At 44.2% G+C, this 21,698-nt stretch overlaps 1 protein-coding gene across 2 annotated transcripts in view; it reads left to right on the top strand.

Annotated features, from left to right (window-relative positions):
• LOC149353812 (uncharacterized) overlaps positions 1 to 18,816 on the top strand; it is a 44,330-nt gene extending 25,514 nt beyond the window's left edge. The window contains exons 6-8 of one of the 2 annotated variants that reach the window (XR_016291043.1): positions 283 to 445; positions 2,760 to 4,204; positions 7,846 to 7,857. Coding sequence is in view for 1 of the 2 variants with exons in the window: in XM_089582838.1 (XP_089438964.1) it covers positions 283 to 445; positions 4,078 to 4,186 (272 nt within the window). In the remaining variant the exon portion in view is untranslated. Of the gene's footprint in view, positions 1 to 282; positions 446 to 2,759; positions 4,205 to 7,845 lie in introns of both variants that reach the window. The other variant, XM_089582838.1, reaches the window with a different exon arrangement.
• The last annotated feature ends 2,882 nt before the right edge of the window (positions 18,817 to 21,698 follow it).

The following is a 21,698-nucleotide window of genomic DNA, read 5'->3' as shown; positions in this document are numbered from 1 at the left end:
TTTCACATGCATTGCCATTCATTCATCTGCTCTTGTCCATTGCTTTATAAATAACTTGAGCATCTATCATTAGCATGCTACATAGAGGTGCTGACAATGTTTTTTGTGAGCTGTGGTGACATGACTAGCTATGTGTGAAAGATTTGTAGGCCTCATGTTCATATTATCATGCCAAAAATTATTCTTCCGAACTGTAGCACTTAAAAAAAAAAGAATTTCTCCACAATTGCGAACATCTAATACGAACTCAGTTTTTGGCGCTGAAGGAGATTTTCTTTTCAGGCACAAGTACCTTTGATTGCACATGCATTGTGACGCTCGATGGAGCGAGGTGCTTTGAAGGCCTGAGCTTTCTGGCTGCCATGGAGATCCTTTTTGCTGCATACTTTTGTCTCAACATGAAATACAGTCGAGAAGTGCAAGCCACATTGGAATTCATTCAGAGGTAAGCACATAAATTTTTCTCTTGTTTAAGTTTTTAGCATGTCTATCTCTTTATGACTGTTGTAGCAGCCGTATATACTCAATAAGACGTGAGAAAAAGCTGCATGTAAACTGCATAAGCCTGGCATCTCTCCCGCAACATCTCTGACATTGTTGCAATTCAATATGTATGTGAATTTTGTGCATGGTTTGACAACCTTAATAATACGAACTGGTGGGCAAGTTGGTCTGATATTATGGTGAAATAGCGCAGTGGCACGTGGACAAAGAAGGCATGCAACCACTTATCTTGACTGTGTGGCTGGATGGCACATTCTCTCATTCGAGCTGAGCATGCGTGGAGCTGCTAGGAGTTGGATGGCTTGTGTCGGAAGTCATGAGTGCGCTGTGCTTTTCAGTGCATGCAACCATGCCCTTCATTCTTTCGTTATAGTTTTTTATGCCATTCTCGGGTGGCAACTGCTGTTGTCACAAATAAATAAGAAATATGAATGCTAGAAATGTGAACAAAGCTTGGTGAACCCTGCAGTTTCAGGGAACGCCAGAAAAATAGTATGCAGGACTTAACCCTTTCTCTACCACAAAAATAAACTAAAATTTTATCAAAATTACTGGATTTTTTTTTTCACTCAGTGCATAAAGCTCTTTTTTCTGAATAAAATGGCGCATTTCTTTGTATTCAGTAGTATTTTTTTATTTCACAAATTACGTAAAAAAATTGGGGGAAGTTGGCTTCACTGCAGGACTTTGCTGTCTTGTGGAACATTATCTTGCAGGGCTCGTTACATTGTGCAATATTGAATACAAAGGAAAAATTATCTGAGCGATCCAAAAACATCACATGAATAATGGATACCTTTCCACATGTCCCAAAGCACAGTTAGTGGGCTGCCACTGTATGGTACATCTCAAAGCACGGTGTGGCACAGAGGCCAACACCACACCGTTGGCACCAGTACTGCGTTTCCTTTCTTTTCTTCAGTGAAGCATCTTTTTTGCCAGACTGGTAGCACACTGTGCATCTCCGCGTGGACGATGATTTCTTCCCTGTGGGGGGTATTCTTCTAGGGAAATGTCTCCCTTGTAATCTCAGCAAGTTGCTTCGCGAACCTTCTCGTCGCTTTGGCGTCTTCTCTTCATCGAGGTTTTTCTGCAGCAGTTGTTCTACAATTTGACACGGAAGTCAAGATGAGTGCTTTTTTCGCCAGACTTGTGGTATAGAATAAAAGCATTGAAAATAGCCATATCCATGAGGTGTCGAAAAATTTTTTTGTAATACACCTTTTGGCCATTTCTGGCGGAAGGGTAGTAGGATAAATTTTGATCACATTTGTCGACTCCACCCATGGTGTTGTTGTAGTGCAATGCAATCGTTAGTTTCGACTTTACTTCGTTCCTTCTATTGACAACTTCCTCCATTGCAGCGGCATGGATAGTGCTCAGAAATGTCACCGTCTTCTTGTCTTGCCATTGCATTGCAAGACACTTACCGCATTGGTAAGCAACTATTTCACCCTTCTGGGGCTTTTTCTTGAATGGAGGCATACACTTCCGCGTGGGCCGGGCAGTGCCGTAAACATCTGTTCGCCGCTTGATCAGTGAATCTACTAACTCTGGGGAGTTGTAGTAGTTGTCCACTGTCACTGTATATCCCATGTTGAGAAAAGGCTCCAGCAGTGTTATGACAACCTTAGTGCCCATGGCCATTTCCTTGTCTTGCGGCACTGAGCCTTTGCCTGTGTACAATATGAGGTTGCAGATATAACCAGAGGAAGATTCAGAAAGGACAAAAAATTTCAGCCCGAACCTTGCTCGTTTTAGAGGCATGTATTGCTTCCAACCGAGTCTACCTTTGAACAGCAACAGGCTTTCGTCGACTGAAACATCTTGCTCTGGTACATATACAGACAAAAATTTCTCATTTAGCCTCTGAAGTACAGGCCACAGTCGTCGCGCCCTTGGATTTGGATGGGCTTTCTCGTCTACTTTCTCTTCATTGTTCACGAAGTGCAGACTGCGCATCAGCATTTGAAAGTGATTTCGACTCATTACCTCTCCAAATATGGGAGTATTCAGAATCGCTTTCTTTGACCAGTACAGATGTACCTGGGGTTTGACAATGATGCCTTGCAAAATCACAAGAGCCAGAAACACTTTTACCTCTTTCGGGTCGACGTCCTTCCATGATGTAGTTGAATTGGCGTGAAATAACTTTCTTCCATGTCGGTTTGTTTCAGTGACATTTATGCAAGATTTCTTCATCAGAAAAAGTTCAAACCATGCCTCTACATCTTCAGTGTCCGGTGGCATTTCAGTTATTCCAGGTGTTTGAGAAAACGGGAAACGCGGAGGAGCAGCAGGCGGATTCAACACATTGACAGGGCACCACTCACGAGCAGCCACAAGGTCCTCCCATCCGTCTGCAGAATCATCATCGTCAGAGTCTTCAGATGAGAACACATCACTTTTGGTTTCTGAGCAAAACTCTACAGAGCTGTCGTCCGAAGGGGATTCGTCAAAGTGCATTCTTTTTCGCGCGCTTTCATTGCCATACAGCTGAGAAGCAGCCATGTTGCAAGACCGACTGTCTGAGGTGGGAAAAGAATGAAAACCATGACTCAAATGCAACAACATGGACAAGTGTGGCCATCTAGTGTCGAAACTCGCAACTAGATGCAATAGGAGGAGTATAGTCGTCCCCGGTCAAGTCTACGGGCGATTTTTTTTCCAGATGACTGTAGTCGTTATCGGCTATATTGGTACAAACTCTCATGACGACTATACTCGTCAGCGGGAGGGAAAGGGTTAATTAAGCCTGCATTCTAACAAGGCAGCTAGTAACGAATATTTATTTTCAAATTCTAAACATCCTTGAGCCCTCCTCCAGAGATGAGTTGTAATTGATTGTGCTGCAGTTGCAAAGTAAATCCCGTGAAAGATGCTAGTCTCCTTCTATTCTCCAAGACCACGAAGAGTTGTGCTAAAGGACGACATGCACACATGTACACTCAACCTGTCTGCTTACTGTGTATCATCCTTTTGGGCAGTTCTTCATGGCTTTACAAAAGTCTTGAAGGCTAGCTTTTATGTGACTATGGCTCAGTTAATAACTTTCTTCAGCTATTTCAATCATTTGGCTGAGTAATAAAATCAGAGCTTGACTGCATTGGCTAGCCATGTGTAAGATCCCTAGTATTTAACAAAAAAACTGATGATTTCAGCATTTTTGTGCAGTGGTGTGCTATCAGCCACATTATCTTTTTTGGACGATAATGTGTATAGAAATCAGTACAATGAGAGAATGATAGGAATGTGTTTTTCATGTGAATCTTCAGGAAGGGTATACAGCCTGGTAGTGAACAAAGTTCTGCTGATGCTTTGATATGCTTGCTACTCTTCTGCTCATGCAAGCCAGCACAACAAGTGCTCTGGCTCTGGCAGCAACGCTCTCACACACGTTTGTATGAGAAATTTACAGTTGGGGCACCTGCCAAAAGCAGTACTACTGTATATGCATGATTGTAGAACGAGGCTTTTTTAGAAATCGTATGCTTCAGAAAGCGCCTCGCTTTATATTGGAGCCAAGGTATGAATACAGTGCAATTTTTTTCTCTCACTTTGATACACCCACAGCGAGCTCACACTACAGGCTCATGAGCTGCGAGAGAAAGCCAACTTTTTGATGGCCAGAAACTTGGAAAGAAAACCGTACAGACTACGGAGAAAGAAGAGGAGGGACTGAAAGAGCCTTGAGTAATAGGTAAGGGAAAAAATGCTGATTAAGCACAGAATTGTGCTGTATGGACCACAAAGCATTAAGACAGGAAGCGATGGCATGCCAGCCATTGCTGTGTGTAAGGCCACGTGCGTGAACATGTGGGGCCTTCCTCCAGAATATTGCAGATTCTTCATTTGAAAGTCAAAGAATTCAAAATTTTATGCCAAAATTAGAAGCTAAGGCATATGGCAGTAACAGCGCTGTGGCTTATGCACAAGAATTGGCAGAAATTGGTTGTGTAAAGAAGTCCAAATCAGAGTGCACTGAGTAACTGCAGTGTCTGGAACAAATTACTATTGCCTGCCTAATACTGGAGGCATTTGCTTTCTTGGCATCACACTGTGCCCTAAATCTGACGAACTCTAAAATCATGCAAGGGCAACTGAAGGCTGCTGCCAGCCACCACTTGGAAATCTCTGAGGTGTGTCCTTTCGGCAGGCAGGGCATTCTATGCTGATCCGCTGATGTTCTTTACTGGTGTTATATTTTAACATGGAACTAAAAATTTGTAAATGTAAGCATGTACGCATTTCTCATCTCTTCAGTGCATAATAGGCGCACTTTTTTTCCAGAAAATCCGGCTCAAAGTTCGAGGTGCGCCTATTATGTGGGGTAAAATTTGCGGAAATTTTTTGACTCGCAAAATTGAACACACCGCAGAAACGCACCCGTATATGGGCTGCACCCTTTTTCCAGAAGGAAATATAAAAAAAAGATCCATGTAATGGCCACACCCAAACTTTCCACGACCCACGCTGGAATAGCCTTCGAAATGCACACGCCGTGGCCTCCGTGTTCAGCTCCGGCTGCGAGCAACGGGTGCTTGATCGCGGAGGCCACACATATGCACAGGAGCTTCCAGGTGCCGCCCACAGATGATGCCCGAGGCCAAGCTTATCATCATCATCAACTTGTTCCTCCTCCGTGGGCTTTTGCTATCCATATCGGCATCAGCGTCACGCGCTCCAGTTTTTTTGTGGTCTGGGATCTGTGGTAGCGTGTTAGTTCATCGTAGTTGTGGATTTTGTGTGCTGCTACCTAACGTTGCTATATTAGCACGATGGGCAAGCACCTTATTAGCTACACGGCTGGGAGTTTGCTCTCAAACACGGCAAGCTTGCGGCAGGCCGGAAATTCGACGCGACTGAGAAATGCGGCAGTTGAGACTGCGGTGTGCATAAGTTTTCGTATGCGACTCCTATCGCCGAGGTTTTCATGGCCTTAAGTCGGGAAGGTTTTCGGCTGGAGATGAAGCTTTTCAAACAGATGTTTAAAGTGAGCATCCCTGAAAACTGTGTGTGGCTGTTCCACGCGATGTTGCTGTACGTGCTGTCGGTCTGCAGCAGCTGCGACGGCAGCAACACTATCAGTCAGATCAGCAAAAACTTTGTTAAAATAAAGATGTGAAGGGGGGGGGGTAGGTGTCGACTGATCACAGTGCCAAGTTTGGTGTGCACCTATTATGCGCAGAAATAAAAAAAATCTGATTTTTCGCGACCAAACTGGGGGTGCACCAATTATGCGAGTAAATATGGTACTTATCATATTACCATGTCGTCTTATAAATATCTGGGTGTTTACGTTTCTTGTAACCTGTCTTGGAAAACTCACGTTGAATACATAATAAATAACGTTGATCGCATCCTTGGGTATCTTTGCAGAAATTTCTCACGTTCATCTAGTGCAATAAATTAATTCATAAAATATTGGTACGGTCCAAATTAGAATATGCTGCATCTGTCTGGAGCCCTGGCATCGATTCACTCATTTCAGATTTGGAAGCAGTGCAGAATCGCACTTGCCATTTTATTCTTTCTAATTATTACTGAACAAGCAGTGTAACTGCCATGAAATCAACCACCCTACCACTTCTTTCCCATTGCCGATCAATAGCTTCATTGTTTCTTTTTCATAAAATTTACAACAGCTTTCTGAAACAAAAGTTACTATCAAGACATGTTACATATCAGCACACATTGATCACCGTCATAAAGTTCGAATCGCGTCTTGTCACACAAAATATTTTCATGACTCACTTATACCCTGAACTTGTGTAGCTGTAATCACCTTCCGCACGACATTGTAGATATTTCTAATACTATTACATTTTGAAAAGTCATTAATGGTTCTCTCTGAGCATGTATTTGTTTATTACTGTATAAAGTTTGCCTTTCACTGTTACACATTGTGTTAATGTATCCCCACTGCATTTCTAATGTCATTGCATGCTTACACCATTGCTGCTTCCTGTAAGCTGTAATCAGAAAAGAATTTGGATACGTTCCGTTTAACTGCAGTCTGTCGGCCGCCGGCTTTTGCTGCGGGCAAGGAATGCATGCATAATCTCGACAAAAGCGCATATCAGCTTGTTGAACGTTCGTCTAGAACAAGCGGGTGTACTGTGTAAATTTGGCTGCATATCTTATCTGTAATGCCACAGCTTTACCGCAGAGAACTAGCACTGGAATGAAAGGCACTACAATCAAGCCCTGCGTGTTGGTGCCTCACGCACGGTGTGTGCTTGCATGATCAGCGCTGGGCGATTCTTTTTATCTCTTTACTGAGCCAAACGCGAGGAGATGCATGCCTACGGTACCTCTCAGATAATTTAAGCATATGTGGCAGAAGGCCCGAGGATCAAGCTGTACAACAGTTGGCGACGACAGAATCGGCACTCGCCTCGATAGGCTGCCTTAAGTAACGATGTGGCCACATGCTTGCAGAGATGCCTCGAGCACTATGGATGTGAGTGCTTTTGTAAAGGACATGTTTCAGTCAAGCGTTTTTCAAAGCAGATCCACCTCTGCACTGTGCCAAGCACAGTGAAGATCATACTGCCCTCTACTATAACACCTTGCAAAGCACGTTCAGCACATGCATATATGCGCGCATCTGAGCGCGTACTGGGACCTGGAATCTGCGGCTGCTCTCGTGAAAGGCCTCGAACATCATCGCAATATCAGCCGGGCGCACGAAATTAACAGCCGAAATATTATGTGAATCAGAAGTATGCAGTCGTAATATGAAGCGAGCATTTGTGCTTGCTAGGTGGTGAGACAGTCGAAATACGATCGCACATACACACGCAAAACAAATAAACAGCGAGAAATACTTTAGCAGGCGTCATTGCAGGTGACACAGACGATATGCACCGTGGCCTAGTCGCATTGCGCAAAACATCGCATGAAGAACCGCAGTCCTTCTAGTCCATATAAAAATGGCCGCGCAAACTTCCCACTACCATACCACCTCTTCGTCGTCTGCTAGTTGCCCGAGCGCCGCCAGCACAAAATCGTCCTGGTGAGTCTGGCTGCCCGCTGGCAGCCTGGAATCGCCCAGCCAGAAAAAAACAAACGCGTTCTATGCAGCCACCGAAAGTGTGCAGAGCAGCACGAGAAAATTGGGCGGCGCAGGCAACCTGCGGGCAGCCAGAGGTGGATAATCGAAGAGACCCATTATCTTAATTCATAATAAAGGAGACATCAAGGATGTGAAGAATTACAGACTGATTAGCTTACTGTCAGTTGCCTACAAGGTATTTATTTACTAAGGTAATCACTAAGAGTGGACACGGGAACAGCTCTTTCGACCAGACGCTCAAACGTTTTCCCTTTACAATGCAGGCATGGCTTGTATTCCTCGTGTCTTGGTTATCGGCCACCTCCTGTGATGCGGCTTCGTCACCCCTGGCATCGGATTTTGCTCGCGCCTGCGCAAGTGATGGGATGCTTCCTTTGCTCCCAGCTTTCAAGCCCCCCCTGTGTGCGCCGCGACAACTTGAACTCACCTTCAAGGAACCTCACAGATCGACAACGGCATCATCAGTAATGAAGTATTTAAGAAGCCAGCTAAGCCCCTACCGCTTCAGTGGACATGGGAACAGCTCTTTAGACCAGACGCTCAAATGTTTTCTCTTTACAATGCAGGTAGGTACAAACGTCCCTTTGTACGCGAAGAGAAGTAATAACGTCTGCTTGATGCTGTTCCTGTGTCCACGGGTATTGAGTGAAGTTTTCTGTAAATGCTTTTCTATGGCTCTGCTGTTGTTACGCGCTGGTGACATTGAGAGCAACCCCGGGCCCCGAACCCTGCGCTCTGATTCGCCTCTTGACATCTAATCTTTGCCTCCTGATCCCGCGGATGAAATGAAAGTCATTTTTCAATTGCTTAAAGATGTTCATACGCGGTCTGTGCAAAGTTCTAACACCCAGACAGAACTTGCAGCTGACGTTAAAGCTATTAAAACGGGTCATAAGAACATTGAAACCAAAATCGCGGCTATACAGAATCGTCTAGAAGTACTAGAAGAGAATTACAAAACGCTAGAAAAAGTCAGCCATGAAGTTTCCAGCATTCAAACTCAAACTGAAGAACTTACCGAGATAATCAGGACTTTGCAACCCCGAATAGACGAACATGATGACAGGTCACGACTTAACAAGTTAATATTCTGCAGCATTCCAGTTTCTGTAGAGACATGGGAAGAGACAGAAGAAAAACTTACTTCTGCTCTTAACAATTGTCTAGCTGACCCCCTTCTTCCTGATGCACTCGAACGCGTGCATCGCTTGGGAGTTTTCAGGCCGAATAAATGTCGTCCCGTCATTGGTAAATTTTTAAATTGGAAAACAAAAGATGCCATTCTTGATACACGTAATAGTTTGAAGGACTCAAAAATCACCCTTACTGAAGACTTTTCAGCTGCAACAAGAATCGCTCTTAAAAAACCTCTTGAATTTGCTAAAAATCAACCTGGAGCCTCAAAACAAACTGCGCTACAAGTTGCATATTAGCGATAACTGCTACATGTACGACTTGGCCACGGACGCTATCGTTAACATTCCGACACGCAGGGCAGGCTCTGTTTCTACTGCAGCCGACTGCAAACCCAGCACATCCCAGGCACACGTGAGGGGTAGTGGTCGGGTACCTGTAGCCTTTGTATTGGTTCTTTTCACTAACATCAGAAGTGTTCTTAACAAATAGAACTTATCATCTGCTATCGACACGTGTTCGGCAAAAATTATTGCTTTAACAGAAACCTGGCTAACCACGCATGTCCGTGATTTTGATATCTTTCTTAACGCTCATCGTTTTGCATTCTTTCATTGTGATCGTGGAAAACAGAGAGGTGGAGGTGTGCTGTTGGCGATTTCAAACGATATCACTTCATCATGTGTACATGTTCAGACTGACTTAGAAATGGTATGGGCAGCAATAACACTTAATCACCAGAAAGCCATAATAGGAGTTTGCAATCGCCCACCATCTTCCTCGCCTACCTTCTGCAATGAGCTTCACGATGTCATTAATTCTGTTGCTACACGTTTTCCCACATCTCCGATATTTCTGCTCGGTGATTTTAATTTTCCCAACATCACATGGAGTTCCGACATTCCCATTTTGTCACCCTACTCGTCTCTAGCCAGTGAATTTTTGGATGTATGCGCAGTATTCTCATTACAGCAAATGTGCACGCAAGCAACAAGACTAACAACTAATGTTTCCAATACATTAGGCTTAATCCTCACTAGTCGACCCGAAATAGTTTCACCTATAACCTATCTGCCTGTCCTTAGGGATCACGCTCTTCTCAACTTTTCCATTAAGTTAACCTGTCCAATATCTAACAAAAAGGTAACAGTGATACGCGATTATAAGCGAGCCAATTTTCAGGGAATAAACACTGAACTATCATCTTTTATTGACATTTTTCTTGATGGCTTTGGCAATCATACTCTTTAAACTAACTGGAAAATGTTTTCGGCCAAAGTGAATCAGCTCACTGAACGGTTCATTCCTCAACGCACCATCGTCAACCACACTAACGCTCCCTGGTATAGCAATCATATCAAGCGCTTATCTAATAAAAAGAAGCGACTTTATCACATCGCTAAGTTTTCCCCCACCAGAGAACTTTGGGCTTCGTACTCGGCTGCATCTGAAGCATACGTGCAGGCAATTAAAGATGCAAAGAAACACTTTCATTCGCAGATCCTTCCGTCTATGCTCACAAGTAATATCAGAAAATTCTGGCACGTTATTAATCCTTCGACTGATGAAAATATCGTCCTAATCGACTCTTCCGGTGATCCCATTCCTTCAGACCTTGTTGCTACTGTTCTTAACCATTCATTTGCTGAGAACTTTTCTATTACATCTGATGGACACATACCTGCAACATATAGTCACCACTATGAAACTATGTTGCCCATTTTATTTCATACTTTTGGTGTTATTAAACTTATCCATAATGTCAGTCTTCATTCTGCTCCAGGTTGTGACCATATTAATACTAAGTTTTTGAAAAACACTTCAGCCTATGTTTCTGTTATGCTAACAAAAATTTTCCAACAATCTTATGACCAATCTATCCTACCGAAAGAGTGGAAAATTGGGAAGGTGATTCCAGTGTACAAGTCGGGCAGCAAAACATCTCCCCTCAACTATTGTCCCATCTCGCTAACTAGTACATACTGTAAAATGTTCGAACATATAATTTTTACAAATCTTGTTAATTTTCTGGAATCAAACGCCTTCTTCTCATCAGCACAACATGGTTTTCGGAAATTATATTCATGCGAGACTCAACTAATAAGTTTTACACATGCATTACACTGTATCCTTGACCAATCATCAGTAGCTGACTGTATATTCTTAGATTTTTGTAAGGCTTTCGACAAGGTATGTCACAGACTCCTATTATTAAAACTAAACAACCTTAATAGTGACCCTAATCTACAGAAATTGATTGAGTGTTTTCTTTTTAATCGCTCACAGTTTGTAACCGCTAATGGTTTCAATTCCGATTTTACAGGAGTGCAATCAGGCGTTCCCCAAGGCTCAATCCTTGGGCCTCTTTTATTCTTAATCTGCATCAACGATCTTCCATCTCTTGTTAACTCTCATATCCTCCTTTTTGCAGACGATTGCGTCATTTTCAGAGAAATAACCGATACTAATGACAGCTGCCTACTTCAGACTGACCTTACCACTGTAACTAACTGGTGCAATAAATGGTCAATGCAACTAAGGATTAAGAAATGCGAAGTCATGCGTGTTTCAAGAAAATCTACTGCCTCGCTTTCGTATTATATTGATAACGTATCTTTAGAGTCTGTAACATCATATAGATACCTTGGCGTGCATATCACTTCTAACCTAAGCTGGTCTCTTCATATCGAGCACATAATAAACAACGCTAATCGCATGCTAGGTTACTTACGTCACGTTACTTACGTCAACGTTCCTTCTTCTGTGAAACTTTTACTATATAAAACACTAATTCGTTCTAAACTGGAGTATGCATCATCAGTCTGGGACCCTCCTTATGACAGTCATATTACTGCTCTTGAGATGGTTCAGAATAACTCTGCGCATTTCATCCTCACTAATTACAATCGCACTGCAAGCATAACTACTATGAAGTCTCGCCTTTCTCTTCCATCGCTGTCACTTCGTCGAAAAGTGTCTCGTATCGCATTATTTCACAAGTTGTACCATCATCCTGTACTGTGCGATCGCCTTATCCCACAGCCATTTTATGTATCCCATTGTACTGACCATAATCATAAAGTCGGTTTAGTTTCTTCTAACACCAAATATTTTTCCCAATCATTTTTGCTGCGTACCTTATGTGACTGGAACCACCTTCCCATAGATATTGCCGACATCAATAATTATGAGATATTCTGCGAAGCTATCGCTAGCATTGTATACTGAGGTGTTACTTAAATTTGTCTCTTTGCTGTATTTTCTAATCTTATTCTTGTGTTTTGCCACTCCCCCTCTGTAAAGCCTCTGGCCCTGAGGGGTACAATAAATGAATGAATGAATGATTGGAGTCAGGACAACCCTAGACTTCAATCAACCAAATGATCAGGCAGGCTTTCCTAAAGGATATACGACAATAGACCATATTCACGCTATCAGTCAGGTGATAGAGAAATGTGCAGAATATAACCAGCCCCTGTATGTAGCCTTCATTGATTACGAGAAAGCATTTGACTCAGTGGCAACCTCGGCTGTCATGCAGGCATTGTGGAATCAGGGTGTAGAAGAGCGTTATGTGAAAATATTGGAAGATATTTATAGTGATTGCACAGTTACCATAGTGCTCCATAAAGTCGGCAATAAAATTCCAATAAGGAAAGGTGTCAGGCAGGGAGACACTCTCGCCAATGCTATTCACCGCCTGGTTACAGGAAGTATTCCAGGGCCTGAAATGGGAACAGTTGTAGATAAGAGTTAATGGAGAATACTTAAGTAATTTGTGATTCGCTGATAACATTGCCTTGCTAAGTCACTCAGGACATGAACTGCAAAGCATGATCAATGAGTTATAGAGGCAGAGCAGACTGGTGGGGCTAAAAATTAACATGCAGAAAACCAAAGTAATGTTCAGCAGTCTAGCAAGGGAACAGCAGCGTGCAATTGGTCGCGAGGTGCTGGAAGTAGTAAGAGAATATGTCTACTTAGGGCAGGTAGTGACTGCTGATCTAGATCATGAGAGGGAAATAACTGGAAGAATAAGAATGGGTGGGAGCGCATATGGCAGGTTCTCTCAAATCATGAATGGCAGTTTGCCAATATCCCTCAAGAGAAAAGTCTGCAGCAGTTGTATCTTACTGGTCCTTACCTATGGGGCAGAAACATGGAGGCTAACAAAGATGGTTCAGCTTAAGTTAAGCACAATGCAGCGAGCCATGGAAAGAAAAATCATAGGTGTAACGTTAAGAGATCAGAAGTGGGTGGAGTGGGTGACGGAACAAATGCTGGTTAATGACATCCTAGTTGAAATCAAGAGGAAGAAATGGGCTTGGGCAGGGCATGTAATGCGAAGGGAAGATAACCGTTGGTCTTTAAAGGTAACGGAGTGGATTCCAAGAGAAGGCAAACGTAGCAGGGGGCGGCAGAAAGTTAGCTGGGTGGATGAGATTAAGAAGTTTGCAGGGATACGGTGGCCACAACTGGCAAAGGACAGGGTTACCTGGAGAGACATGAGAGAGGCCTTCGCCCTGCAGTGGGCGTAGTCAGCCTGATGATGTGGATGATAATTGCCTGAGCAAGTTGCTTGTTCCAAAGGCATCATCCGCTGCGTGCACCTATCGGCCCCTCCTCAGGAAATGCTTGAGGACTTTCAAGATGCCAGTGTTGGCGTGACATCAGTCATGTGCTGTACCAGAGATGCTGATACCTCTCATGTGCTGACAGAGTCCGGATTCTCAACTTTTTCAGGATCTTCGTGCCCGTCTGAGCTTAAGGTCTGGCCCATAGTGTACCTCGTCGATCCGCTACAACCTCCACCTTTGCAATGCAGAAATTGCTGGCGCTTTGGTCATCACCGCAAAGTTTGCAAATCCGATACACATTGCTGAATTTGCAGGGAGAAGCATTCCTCAGACCTCTGCACATCTTATCCGCCCAGTTGAAGTCCCTGTAGCGGCGTTCATTCGGCTGATGATGCTGGCTGTCCTAAACGTTCTGATGAGCAGCGCGTTCTGGACATCATCTAGTAGAGAAGGTGCTCCAGAGGTATTGCTTATGGACTAATAGACAATAATGTGCATGAAGCCGCTGTGTTAAAGGAGGCTGTTGCAGCCTCTCTGCTTTTACGGTAACTATGGTGGGGTTATAAGTAACATAGTGGAATATTCACTCTATCGCATCTTTTCATGACTTACAGAATCTTGTCTCATAATTCGACCCAGGCATAATTTTACTTCAGGAAACTTGGCTTACTGCAATTAGGTCATTCTCTATAAAAAATTTTCAGGTATTCCGAGCCGATCGGAATTACGGCCGGGGTGGTGGCGTGTTAACATCAATTTCTTCTAAAATATATCATCAGGCGCATGTGTCCCACCAAATTATAAGACCTGACTGCGAACTGTTGGCTGTTGATATTGCAACTTCACAGTGTGCTCCCCTGAGTACCGTTGCTAATATCTACTTTCCTTCAGGTGTCTACAGTACAGGTTACTTAAACGATCTTTTGCGTTCTAACAACAGAGTGTTGACAGCTGCCGATTTCAGTTCTCCACGTATTTTGGGGTTTCCATGTTGGCTGCTTCTTTGGTCCTGGATGTCGGCAAGGAACGTGCGCTGCTTCAATAGCACAGGAGTGACCGACATGCGTGCCGATTCTCAGTCTGCCATTGCCTTAACGGCAGTGAACGGGGTTCAGGTCTCGCCGAAAGCGCTTAATGCTTTGAGACAGCCATGAAACACCGCAAGATGGGCATTCGTGAAGGGAAGACCCTGACTGATGCATGGGTACACCGTTCAGTGCAAGCTGGTGTGGTGCAAGACTGGAGTTCAGCTAATTACCGGACTTGTCCTTGCACTCTTCCTTCCCTTGCACATCTGTGTTTGCATGTTGTAAGCTGTGAAGCTGTGTAAGCCCTGTGAAGCTGTGACGTTCACTTACGTATGATTAAGATTTTCCAGCCCATCTTGACGTTAATAAAGAGCGTCAAATCGCACTGTCGGTTTCTCGATGGCCCATGAGGAGAGAGCCTCCAAATGTGTTTTCGCACCCTTTATCTTTGAATGTTGAAAGAACGCTGACTACATAGTTAAGCCGGCACATTTGTTGATTGGTGATGGCATACAGAGTCCATAAATCAATCCTCGTCGTCGCCGTTACGAGTTTAAATCCAGTAGCGGGAAAAGTACTTTATTTTCACTATCAAATTTTAAAGAAATAATTACGCATTTCTTCAACGGACATACAAAACGCAAAGAAACAGTGGTGGGGCTTTAACGTAATTGAGCAGATGTGTGAAAGCATGTTCTTAACCTGCTTGGCTGATGGTTGTGCTTTGCTGCGGCGTTGGCACGTTTGGCGACGATATTACTCAGGTTAAGCTATGGTAGAGGTTAAGCTGATGTGACCTGTTAATGCCGCAGATAATTCTTGATGAAGACGACGATGTGCAATGCACAGCGTGAGAGAGTGTTTTAGTTCAACACGAGACCTGATCGGCTTTGGCTGAGGAAGGAATGATGGAGCGCGGCTGGCAGAAGTAGGGGCGACTGCTTTGTGTCGAGCCTTTTTGTCGCATATCGGCAATGTGACTGCGCAGCCTATTTTAGACATATGTGAGCTCCTCTGTCAGCTTTCTGGTTCCATTTCCATGCTATGGAAAGTGCTGGACACTTCCCCATTACACAAGGCTTACGGACGCAACCGAAGAGTTTTAAAGAAACTACTCCCATATCTCATGAAGGAGAGAAGCCAGGGAAGATGGGTCATGACAACACAGCACAAAGTGAACAACAGGAGGAGAGGAAGCCTCAACTCGGTAGAGAACGTTTCGAAAACAGGACTTGTCTTCACCTGGGGGAGTGTGGTCATCATTAGCGGGGGTTATATGTATAGGCTCTTTGCTCCGAGGAGGAGGAACCGGTGTCCCTCCATGGCACTACTGCTAACAGCTGCCGCTGCTATAAATGTTACGCACGCACGCACGCACACGCACGCACGCACACGCACGCACGCACGCACACACACACACACAACACACACACACACACACACACACACACACACACACACACACACACACACACACACACACACACACACACACACCTAAGAACGTGCTACTCTTGCTACCCTTGACTCAATGCACACCCCTGCGCACTGCACGAAGAAACGGTCACCATAACCAATTGCTGTAGACTTCAAATAGAACGACAAAATTTCTAGGAAGTGATCAAGGCACACTGCACCTTTCAATAAACCCCTTTTCATCTTGTCACCAGTGATGCATGAATGGACGAACCTCATTAACTGGTTAACAGCGGATATCCGGGTCATGTGATTGTCAGAGCGCCAGCGAGAAGGTTAATCACTGGGTAAAGGGCCAGGGAAAGAAGACAAGAAAGAAGAAAACAGCAAACCGGTGATAGTACCATATGTGCATCGACTTTCACATGGGATTAAGAGAGTTGCTGCTGATGGTAGGTATGGCATTTGTGTCATGTTTTCGGCTCCCAAAAAACTGTTAATGTTATGCCATGGGATTGAAGCTATAAGGTGGAGCAGGGCGCAAAGAAAATAAATGGAGGATGTGCTGGTATTACTGTACGTCACGTGCAAAGTGGGCATAGTGTACAAAATCTCCCTGTCGTGCAGAAAAGTGTACTTAGACCAGAGTGGTGGATGTTTAAGTGCGCGGTTGATGGAGCATGCCGGAGATATGAAAAAAGGTGACACTTTAAAAATTATGGTTCTTCATTGTCGTAACTGCAGCAAGCGCAAGAAGAAATGTTCTCCCCTCTTTTCCAAAATGTGTGTTCTTTTTCGTCTCCGAGATCTTGTAACGCGGGAGATAGTTGAAGCCTATCATATCGCAGAAATGGGGCATACATGTGTTAGTGACCCTTCAGTTGGCTCGTCTAGTAGAGAGATAAGTTTTTTGAAAGAGCGATTGAAAACCGCGTGTTAATCTTTTCCTGCACAGTGGTCGGCATGTGGCGTGCAATTACTCTGGGTTTGTTTTGGTTTTTGTTCTATAAATAGAAGCTTCTGAATAAAAATTTTTGTAGTTGCGAGTAAGCGCTGTCTCGCCTGTGTCGTTTTTTGTTAGTGCCTTGTTTTTTTGCAAAGAAGCGCTGTGGTCAAAATGTCGCGCTTCACCAAAAAATGCAAACTTACGAAATGAATTTCGGGCTGCTAGGAACAAAGTAACCGCTCTTCTTCGGTCCTCTAAAAGGCGTTACTATGCTAGCCAGTTTCGCAATTGCCACCATGACGTGGCCAAAACTTGGGCTATCGTGAACGAACTGCGTGGGCGTCAGCGTAGACCGGTCAAGGACGCAATAGAGCATAGTTTTGGTCACTTGACATCCTCTTTGGCAAATGATTTTAATAACTTTTTTTCTAAAGAACAGCGCATTGCCCGTGCCACATCACGTTCGCCGTTACTTCCTTCTTCTGTGATTGACTCAGCATTTCTTCCACACATAACAGAGCCAGATCTTTTCAGCACAATCTCCAGTCTACGGCATAACAAATCGGCTGGAATTGATGGAATATTTATCAGCGACCTTTCCAGAAACTTCCAAAGCTTGAAGTGTGTCCTTCTTTTTATGCTAAATGATATGATTGAAAGTGGCTTCTTACCATGCTCTCTTAAACAAGCGCGTGTTATACCACTTTACAAGGGTGGCAAAAGAAATGATATCTCGAATTATCGCCCAATATCTATCGTGTCGTGTATATCACAAATTTTAGAAAAACACGTCTTATGTACAATGTCAGCATTTTTGCTGAGGCATAACGTGCTTAGCCCACATCAATATGGATTTGTTGCTGGTTCTGGTACCCAAACGTTATTAGAAAAGATGTCGGATTCCGTTCATTCTAGTTTTGATCAAAATGAAGTGGCATTTGGTCTCTTTCTTGATGTCAGGAAGGCATTTAATACTGTTCATCATGATATTCTCTGTGAAAAGTTGTTTTGCTATGGTTTTCGTGGTCCTTTTCAAATGTTACTAAGAAATTATGTGTATCAGCGATCTCAAATGGTGGAACTTGGACCTGTGCAAAGCAGAATTATAGACTTATATAGTGGTGTTCCCCAGGGATCCATCTTATCACCCCTCTTATTTAATCTCTATGTTAATGACCTCCCCAGCATTATAACTTCATCACAGATTTATCAATATGCAGATGACACCCTCCTCATCTCATCTAATACAGATTTTTCTTGCGCACTCCGTCAACTTCAACAGGACGCTACTAATCTATATGATTGGTTTCAATGTAACCTGATTGATATAAACCCCCAAAAAACTCATCTAGTGTGCTTTAGAAATGCACACATATCCCGAAAAACGCTGCGGTTTTTTTGCACAGCTCCAGTTGCACTGCATGTTCTTGCTACCCCATTACATGTGTTCCGACCGCGAAATACCTTGGCATTTACTTTGACAGTGATTTATCCTGGAACACGCACATGGCACACCTCAGTAAGAAGCTCAGAGGCGTCGCATGCTTGCTCTATGCTCTAAGGGCCTACCTGCCATTTGCCATAAGGCGTTTAATTGCACAGTCTTTGGGGTATTCTCTGCTGAGATATGGCATGTGCTGTTTCTTCAACTGTTCTGCAACATGGAAAAATAGGATAAACCGTATTCTCAAGAATATGGCTAAGAGTGTCATCTATTCAATACCCCATAAACAGCAAAGTGTATTCCTTTCTTCAGGTCTGCCTTCCTTTGACATTGTGTTCAAACAAGTCACTGTACTCAGATATTTCTGGAACTCTGAATTTCGGTTCCACAACGTTAAACCAATCCCATTAAGAAAAGTTTCTCGGTATTTTGTCCCTGCAGTGCGAACTCATTTTGGTATGTCTATGAGGTCATATTATATCCCATGTATATATTCAATGAGATGCCTGATAATGTTTTCAACTTGAACACTCGCAGACAGTTACGTGATGCTATTGCCGAGCTTGAACAGCTCTAGTGCATATGTTTTAATGTACACAAAACAAAGAATTGATTTGGTAACACAGGTTGTTGCTGCTGCCGGATGGCGCCCTACAAGCCCAATTGAGGCTTTGGCGCGTCCGCGTCTTGTATTGTTTCTTTGGTGTGAATAAAGTATTTATTATTATTATTATTATTCATAATGCTGTGGGTTTGCCCGGCGCTGATGCCGACAAAATTCGGCACCTGGCGGCAGCAGGTCTCTCGACGAACAATCCTGCATCATATAACAGCTGCTTGGACGCAGAGACCACATCATCGTTCACTCTTCGACTTCATTAGATCAATGAACCTTTTCTTATTTATTTAAGCATCCTCATCCATCATTACATGCCGTTTCATGCCCTGAGGCAATAAACATCGCTAAAAAAAAACACTTTACCCCAGCTCCATGGCGGGTTTCAGTTCCATGCAGAACATGATGCTGCAACTAAAACATCAAATTCTGGACACCCAAACGTGGGGCACAAAGGTCATCCTGGGTCTTGACCTGGCAAAGGCTTTCGATAATGTCATGCACAAGCTAGGCGATCGTGGATAACCTCATCCACCTGGGAGTAGGTCTGAAAACCTAAAACTATGTTAAAAATTTCCTTTCTGGTAGAGTGACGCAGATCCGCTTTGGGGAAAGTAAATCCGGATACATAGAAAGGGAACCCCACAGGGATCCGTCCTGTCCCCGCTTCTTTTCAACGTGGCCATGATTGGGCTTCCAAGCAAACTAGCAGCGATTGAGGAGCTCAATCACTGCATGTATGTGGATGACATTACCATGCATGTGGAATGCCAAAGAAATTGATGGTCAAATAGAGGAAACTGCAAATGAGCATAGAAGAAGTTGAAAAGCACATAAATGACAGGGAACTTAGAGGCTCCCTACTGAAATCGGAAATACTTTTCTATCAACCCAAAAGTAAATCGTGGTGGAATCTCCCGCGGATATGTCTGAAGGCTGAGGTTCCCGATATCCCAAATGTGGACAGGATCAGAGTTTAGGGGCTGTACATTCAAAACAACGGCTCCAATGGGGAAACATTAAACAAATTGGATATATGCATGCAAGAGACTATACGACTCATCCACAGAATCGCAAATAGGCACTATGGCATGAAAGAAAGTGATTTAGTCAGATATTAGTTCAAGCCTTTGTATTAAGTATAGGATCGATTACGTAGCTCCGTTCCTTAATCTGAATGCGGTGAAGAGGACCAAGCTCGAAGAGATCATCCGCAGAAGTTCTGAGCAGGCTCTGGGTTTACCCATTCCGACCCCCACTGTAAAATTACTAGAATCTCCACAACACCCTGGATGAAATAACTCGTACAAATCTCGCAGCAGGAAAGGCTGTCGGGTAGGGAGATCCTAGCATCTTGAAATAAAGTCAGGGTAGCCACTATGAGTGGACATGATTAAGAGTGTGCGCGATAGGGTAATGATACCGCCGCTACCCAAAAACATACATTGCATCCCGTCCATCACAAGGATCGCAGAGAGAAACGCCCTCGGCAGGAGTTTCAAAAACTATCCGATAGAAGACGTGGCCTACGTGGACGCAGCTAATTGTGGAAAGGGGGAATGGTGATAGCGGTAGCTAGCGCCGAAACACATCCGAGCCGGCGGCTCGATCACGTCGGGCAGTCCCAAAATGGCGGAAGAAGCCGCCATCACCCTCTCAATAGCGGGCACGGGGGCATCAATGATAGTCAGTGACTCCAAGGTGGCAGTGATGTAGTTTCCCAGAAAGAGGCCGGGTTTCCACGCTGAAGAACGGAACCTTGAGAATCGCAACAGACGTCCGCAAAAATCGCATAGTCTGGACACCTTCACACGCATCCCTGGCTTGAAATGAAACAGCTCATGAACTGGCTCGAGGTCTCGCTTTCCGAGCCAGTGGGCATACCGAGGGTACCGAGGGCTTCACAGAGAGGGATCGTCTTGTGTGTTACAGAGAGATCACACAACATTACAGGGTAGAGCAAGGTACCTCCCCCATGACACGCGCGACGTTCTCACAACTGGCTTATTGGAAAAAAGCGCGTTTGCTTAAAGGGGTATAGACATCAAATTCCAAGGTTGTACAAAAAACTGCCATACGTTTCCTTTGTACGAGGGTCGTTCAATAAAGATTTCCCCTGACCCACTTCCTTTGGACGGAGAGCAACGAAACTTTGCAGATTTATTAGTCCTTCTGTACATAGGTGCCACCCAGGGACACACACTTCTCACATTTTTTTATGCATCTGCAAACACCTTGCTTGTAGAAGTCAACACGTAGCTCCAAAAGCCATGTTGTGACTTCGGAAATCAGAGTCTCATCATCTGGAAAATGCTTGCCCTTCAAATATGACTTCATTGTTCGAAAGCGGAGGCAGTCCGATGGTGCGAGGTCGGGTGAATAAGGGGGATGCGGTAGAATTTCAAAGCCGCAGCAGCGTGCTTACATCTGGGCAACATGTGAGTTGTGAACTGGGGCATTGTTTTGCAGAAGGCGGACACTTTTGGTGAGCATGCCACGTCTCTTGCTTTTGATGGACTCCCGCAATTTCCGCCGCAGTGAAGCATAGTATGCCCCAGTAATCGTGGCACCATTTGCTAGGAAATCCATCAAGACTACTCCGTACTGGTCCCAAAAGACTTTAAGCATGACCTTGCCCGCCGAGGGCTGGGCGCGTGCCTTCTTTGTAGGCGGTGAGTCCAAATGCTTCGATTGCACCGACTGGACATTAGTCTCCGGATCATAGTAATGGACTCAGCTTTCATACTGTGCAATCAGTTTGTTGAAAAAGTCCTCCTGGTTTCCATGGCACATGGTCAAAAGAGCCTGGGAGCATTCGACTCGTTCCTGCTTTCGGAAAGGTGTGAACAGCCGGGGAACCCAGCGAGAGGATACCTTACGCACGCGAAGATGGTTCTGAATGATTTTTTTCATGGACCCCACACTTATCTTGATATTTTGGGCTAGGTCTCGAAC

This window comes from Amblyomma mixtum, chromosome 3, assembly GCF_055824585.1.
Source record: "Amblyomma mixtum isolate Tamu chromosome 3, ASM5582458v1, whole genome shotgun sequence".
In the NCBI taxonomy this organism is placed as follows: Eukaryota; Metazoa; Arthropoda; class Arachnida; order Ixodida; family Ixodidae; genus Amblyomma; species Amblyomma mixtum.
Note: the sequence above shows the minus strand (reverse complement) of the source record. Positions and strands in the feature narration are given on the sequence as shown.